Source organism: Calonectris borealis, chromosome 4, assembly GCF_964195595.1.
Source record: "Calonectris borealis chromosome 4, bCalBor7.hap1.2, whole genome shotgun sequence".
NCBI lineage: Eukaryota > Metazoa > Chordata > Aves > Procellariiformes > Procellariidae > Calonectris > Calonectris borealis.
Genome location: NC_134315.1, coordinates 49,104,428 through 49,111,101, shown reverse-complemented (window position 1 = coordinate 49,111,101; position 6,674 = coordinate 49,104,428). Strand labels below are relative to the sequence as shown.

The 6,674-nt window shown below is 39.3% G+C and overlaps 1 protein-coding gene across 1 annotated transcript; it reads right to left on the bottom strand.

Annotated features, from left to right (window-relative positions):
- Window positions 1-685: 685 nt before the first annotated feature.
- On the bottom strand, window positions 686-6,145 carry FGG (fibrinogen gamma chain). The gene is made up of 10 exons (XM_075149448.1): window positions 6,015-6,145; window positions 5,876-5,923; window positions 5,234-5,417; window positions 5,033-5,126; window positions 3,960-4,090; window positions 3,162-3,295; window positions 2,848-3,032; window positions 1,826-2,103; window positions 1,294-1,463; window positions 686-919 (listed from the first exon to the last, which is right to left on the bottom strand). Exons 1-10 carry the CDS (start codon window positions 6,087-6,089, stop codon window positions 905-907), a joined length of 1,314 nt encoding a protein of 437 aa, XP_075005549.1. The 5' UTR covers window positions 6,090-6,145; the 3' UTR covers window positions 686-904.
- Window positions 6,146-6,674: the final 529 nt, after the last annotated feature.

Genomic DNA, 6,674 nt, shown 5'->3' with positions numbered 1-6,674 from the left:
ATATTCTGACTGAGTACATTCAGACAGCATTGCAAACTCTTTGCTGTTCTTGATCTGTGCTGTGAGTTTGCTCATGTGGATCACATGGAAAAAGAAAATGCAAGTAAAATACAATGTATTTATGCTGCAAATGTTAACATTTTATGGTCCGACAATGGCAATAAATACATTAGATTAATTTTAAAATATTTATGAATCGAAAGGGGGTATTCAGGAATAATAGTTGTACAGCGTAATACTATGTGCTATATAGCAAACAAAATTTTTATTCTGAGTAATATTTAAGAAACTTGTTAATATGTATGCTCTGGAGTAAAATATCTGTTCTTTGTCATTGATAGTATACTTCCTAACACATCCTGATTGAAAATGTATTCATTACTTCATGATAAGCTCAGTTAAGTAGCCTTCAGCAGTAAACTAGGCCTCTTTCAAGTTGCTATGTACTTTGATCTATGTCACAAATCAATTTCATTAGAAAACAGAATGAAAACTTTTGGAAACAAGCCAATTATCTCCATTTTATGGAGAAATAGCTCCAACACTTGCCTCTAAACAAACAGCAGAAACTACTGGCATGCAATTCAGGAATGACTGAATCAAACAGGTTTGATCACAGTAACCTTTCAACCATCATAAAGTTTACTTTGTTTTGCTTGGCCAACAGTAGAGCACAGATAACAAGTTCAGATTTTTTGTAATAACCAAAAATTTATTGAGGATTTGTACAGAAAATAATAACCATGTACAAAGGTAAGCACTGCTCAGGGAAGAGGCTCGGGCATTTTACAGTCAATGGTGTTTTATAGTCAAAACTGAACTGTGTAATGTTAGGTAAGTTCAGTGTCCAAGAGGTAAAAGACTTGTTTTCCCTGTTCAGATCAGTCTTTGTGAAATTGTCCCTTTACGAGTCTCCAACCTACAACAGAAAAAAAAAGAGCATTTTAATGTTCTTCTAAAGAAAGAAGTACATAAGGCTATGACGACATGTTGATAGTGTTCATACATAGTTATACCAGTTATACTTGGAAATTAAAAATGTAGCATTTAAAACACGTGAAGGCAAGGAATTATTTCTGATCATGAGACTATCCATTTATCTATCTGTTAAAAGAAAGAGTAATGTGGAAGGTATACTAAAATCAAAGTAAAAATATTTCTGTGACAAAACAGTAAACAAAGCCAACTTCTCTAAGATGCAGTGGGCTTAACACTTCAGGTGCCCATGCTCAGCATTTGAAATAACTATGTTCTGTTGTCATTTTAAATATCTCCTCGGCCCTGTGGTCAAACCTGTTTGGCGCTGCCTAAGTTGTGCTGCTGTCCATCTACTGACAGTCTGTTGAATGGGATGATTTTCATTGCAGTTTTCTTCATGGAGTACCACCGGTCATGCCAGGTTGCCCAGATAATGCCATTGTCATATCCAGATGGACCAGCATCTTTCGATGAGTACACACCATCTAAAAAATATCAGTTGGAGCAAAATAGTTGCTTTCTAAAGTAGTAGTAGTGTGTAGTAAAGTAGTAAATGTGCACATACATTTTTCTGGTACTAACACCTCCATAGCATCCCTGGGCGTGCTGACAGGCCCCGCTCACTGCCCCTCTCCCCCTAATTTGCTTCTCTCAGGACAAATTCTCCCACTTTGGGCTGGAGAGCAGACACAAGTTCCTACTGCTGGTGTTTTCAGTTATTGCAAAGAATGAGCTACGCCAGCTTTGGAAAAACCAGATGGCAAAACATCCTCAATGAAAGCTACCCATTTTTCTTTGCCACTGAAACGTGGTGTCCTGGTTTATAGGTATTTAGAAGATACTCTACCTATATAATATTTGCCATTGAGGTGGCCAGCATGACACCTGTTCATCCACCATCCAGATCCATCTTGCTCAGCACAGTTGCCAGCGAAGTTATCATTGTCGTTATCATAGGTACTGAACCGCATGCCATTATGATAGGTAAAGGATTTGTCACTTGGATCGTCTCCAAAATCAAAGCCATCAAAAGCATCCCCGGCTTCACCACCGATAAAATAGGCATAAGTCAGTCGATACTTGTCGTCTTCACTTCCCACTTTGAATACAGCATAGTCAGCAGTGCTGTTAACAAAGGATAACGGTGCATATGAGCATGCTGCATCCCCAGTACATGCACAAGTGAAAAATACATAGGTGTTTGCACTGCAGAAAAGGCATTTATGGCATCCTAGCATTTGAAAAGGAATTGGTTTTGCATGATTGTGTGCCTCAGTTCAAAGGCATACATCCAACCAACTTTTGTGCTCCAACATCAGACATGTTTTCTAACTACTAGTCTTCAGTGATGTATGAAAGATCTATGTTACATAAACACACATATATATATCTCCCAGGTTCATAATGCTTAGGCTTACTTAGGTCATGAGGAAATTCTTGGTAGGAGGAAGGAGCGGATGTCTCAAGAAACAGCAAGGATAGTAAGCCCTCCTGGAGAATGGAATACATAGAATAGAATAGAATAGAATAGAATAGAATAGAATAGAATAGAATAGAATAGAATAGAATAGCATAGTTGAGTTGGAAGGGACCTACAATGATCATCTAATCCATAAGATGCATAAGATGTGAAGAAACTTGAAGAGAAGAAACGGATTCCTTCTGCCAAATAAACTAGAGCTGCCAGCACGTGGCCTTCAGACACGCACGTGTGCCTGGCAGCAAGTCACACAAGGTGCCAATGCAGTGTCCTGTGCATGTTAGCAGGTCTAAGGGCTCATCATTTTTTCAGAGAGCTGTACAAACTGACACAGAAATGGGAGCAGAAGGTTTTAAGCTGTCATTTTCAGAAGCATCATGAGCAAGTACCCTTTTTTGCCACTCCAGTCCTCCAGTTCTATTCGTAAGGTGTATGGCAGAGTGGACTGCGTAGTTATTAAATGAATCTTTTCATTTCCCAGCCAGAACTCAGTGGTGTCATCTGGAGACAGATGTCCAAATCCTTCCTTGTACTGAACCCAATTTTTCCTGAAGTCCTCACTCCCGTCCAGTCTCTGGGGAAAAAACAAAACCAAAACCAAAACCAAAAACCTCAATCAACAAGTTATGTATCTTATGTGGGTAAATAAAAACAGTGCTGATGCAACAAGCTTGCTCATGGTAATAATACATAAGTGGCATACCCTCTGTAATACTGTCCAGCCGTTGCCGTATGAGTCAATCTCACAGTAGACTAGGAATGACTGCTTGGCTTTTTGAGGCTTGATGAAATAAAGACCACTTTTTCTGGCACCTTTATTTGCAACGTCTTGACAATCTGAAGTAAAGATATTCAGAGAATCATTATTAATCTAGCTACAGCTCTATCCTCACATTTATTTGATATTGTAACTTTCTTAGTGCAAGAAATACAATTCATCTAAATGTCATTGTTGCAAAGTTAGCTATTTAATCCACAGACTTTAATGTAATTGCCATAAAATCCTACTAAAGGTCACAGGGCTTGTGTTAAGATGAGGAGGAATTTAGTCTCACATACAGCTTAGGCAACTTAAATGTAAAATACAGTCATTGCATTAATTTCTACAGCAACAAAAATGGCATTTTCGGAGCTAATGGAATAATCAAACTTTTTTCAGGTGACTCGGTAGAAATGTCATAATGAATTACCTTCTGTTTGTCTTATGTCCATAGAAACTCTCCTGCTATCCCTTGTGTTAGCATACATTTTGGGATAATCATATTTTGGCTAAAAAGGCCAAAGGAGCAAGCGAGATCTCTGTTCCATCTGAATGCCCTGTTTGCAGAGGATCTACCTAGAACTTATATTGATCCAAGCACTGGGTTCATAACTTGCAATCTTATATACCTTTGCAGTAATCTATGGCCCGTAAGATCACAAATAACTCATCGCTGTGATGCCAACTGGTGATACTTGTAACTGAATTAACCCTCCACCATACAAGAAGCATTTTGCGCACCTCTTCCAGTTGTCTCCTGTATTTCAGCCGTGTCTCTGCATGGCTCCTGACAGTGTGACTCAAGCTGGGCAATCTTCTGTTTCAGCAGTGTAATCCTGTTGCTGTTCAATATATGTGTATCTGTCAACTGTCTGGACAGAGAGACATAAAAATGACTTGTTGTTTCAGCTGTTTCTGAATATGTAATAGGCATTTCCCTGCACACATGCCTCACCCATGTAGGATGCTACTACACACATCCCTGTAAAAGGGGGTGCCTCTATCAGCACTGATATTTAAGTTGAGAAAACTAGCCAAAACAGGAAAGCACACACTTAATCTTATGCAAAACTTGACTTGACTCTAATCAGCAAAACTCAAACCAGTAATTAATGTATGAATATAACTCCACGGGAAGCTTTTCTTTGTTCTCCTGAAGTAAATGCTAAATTATTCCTCTTTAATTATGGATTTGTAAAACATAAATGTGTCAGAATGCCTAAACCGTCTTTGATATAATGTTATAGAAGCGGAGATTTTTCTACATTCAGGTCAAAAAACATATCCTTAAGATTTAGAAAAGTTAATGATGTTTTCAATTTTATTTTCAATGTCAATTTACAAAAGACTACCACTGAGTTTATAGTAACTGATGATTTATATCAATGTAACTGAGCTGATTTTCATGGATATATGCAGCAAAACTAGCCAGAGTGAATGATTGTACAAATATTCCACACACACTGCTTTACAACACAAACTCATACTAATAAAATCTCCAAAGGTCATGAAAAAAAATTTAGGAGCAGCTGGCACAGCAAAAGAAACATAAATAAAAATATCTCCATGCTTCCTGACATTCTTATCTTGCACTTCTTGCACAATTAATGGCTCATGCAGATGAGCAGAGAATGCAATATCAGATCCTTATGATCCTTCTGTGTCTTGCTAGGCAGCTACTAATGACAGTGTGGGCACAATGGTCCACATGAGCACAAAAAATCTTTCTGAGGGCGCCTTAGCTGCTCTTGATAAAAGAACAGAAAGAAAACAATTTGGATGGTCAAGTGATATAAAAGGTGGAAGATACCTACTGTATAGTACTTTCATGAGACAAAATAGTGTTTTCGTATCTGATAATTTCTTCAATTATTTTCTTGGACTTTTGAGTAAAATCATCAATTGAATCTGTAAAACAGACAAAGGTATAAAATTATTGCAATTAGGCAAATTAAAAACCAAGAAAACTACATAAATTATATTTTTCAGTTGTGTAGTTATTTTTATATTCTCACTTGGTAGTGTCTGCTTCTCTGGAGGATAGAGGCTTTGGATGTGTTGAATCAAATGTTCTACTGTTCCTGTGGAGTTAGTAATTTGCCGCAAAATTCTCTCCATTTCCTGCAGTTCATTATCCATAGTGAGATGGTATTTATTAAAGAAATCTGCAATGCCACAGGTCGTTGGGCAATAGCTACCCTAAAGAGGAAAGAATAATAATTGGCAATGTTTCAGGGGCAAAAAAAGGAGAGCAGAATATTTGGGCAGGGGAACTTTCAGGCACCACTTATACCAACGACTGTGCATAAAAAAGGGCAGGCGTTTGCCACTTTGTCTGCAGTATTTGAATTTACAGAGGCAGTTTAGTTTCACACCGTGTGTACATATACACACATAGCAAGAAAATGGTGCATGCTGTTACTTGTAGCTTCTCCTGGATATATGTTTTTGTCAACAGTGCAGCTTCCTCTACATTTTTACCAAGCGTATTCCTCTATTAATAGATGACGGGTTTAAGCACAGTGCATTTAGTAAGTATCGAAAATAACAATGAAGATCAAATAAAGCTACAAGTGATAATGGTAGTTAATAATCAGCGTAGGAAAGCTTTAATTAGGCTCCTAAGATAGATAAAAGAAAATTGTTCAGGTACTTACAAATCGTTCATCTAATATGCAGCAGTTTTCTCTGGTAGCAGGGATGTACTGAAGAGAAGAAAGAAGACCATTTTCAGTGAATTTTCCCCGACAGCGCTTTCCACGCCGACGTGTTTTCTAACACCGTCTCTTCACTTACCGCCATGCTGGTAGAGAAGAGCAGGGAGAGGAGAGGCCCCAGGGGAGCCCAGCTGCCTAACCTCAGCACCACCATGTCTGTCCCACCGGGCGCTGCCGACTGCTCGGTGCGAGTCGTGCAGTCAGCAGCCGAAAATGTTCAACCCAGCACGGGGCGGCAGCGGTTTAAGGGAGCAGGCTGAAGCTGGGGGCGGGCACCGGGAGGTGGCGGGAAGAGGTGGGGTAGGGGTTTGAGGTGGATTCCCAGAATTTGCACATATCTCTTACTCCTCCCAGTTTCAGAACCTGCTTCCCACTTACCCTCTTGATCTCTGCTCCAGCCAGGAGGAGGTCACAGGGGAGATGGGAAGGTGAGACAAGGCATGGAGACACTACTTCTAATAACACGAGTGTTAAGAAAACTCCTCCATGGTTTCGGGATGGGGACTAGCAGGAGTTTCACTCAAACAACACAAGGGAAAGCCACAGTAGCTATCTGAATTATGTCTAACAACTACCAATAGCCGAACAATAAATACTATTTCGTGGTTATGTAGCACTTTCCCACCACAGATCTCAGTGTGCTTTGCAAAGAGAATCGACTTCATTCTCCCTCTTCTGCACATTACAAAACTGAGGCAGAATGAGGTCACGTTGGGCAGTGGCATATCTCGAAAAGAAG

Excerpts from the sequence above, each read along its gene's own strand:
- FGG (XM_075149448.1), bottom strand. The coding sequence starts at position 6,089 with ATGGTGGTGCTGAGGTTAGGCAGCTGGGCTCCCCTGGGGCCTCTCCTC. Across the intron at positions 5,924-6,014 it reads TCTTCTCTACCAGCATGGCG|TACATCCCTGCTACCAGAGA; the intron begins GTAAGTGAAGAG and ends TCTTCTCTTCAG. Across the intron at positions 1,464-1,825 it reads CAATGGCAAATATTATATAG|ATGGTGTGTACTCATCGAAA; the intron begins GTAGAGTATCTT and ends GATATTTTTTAG.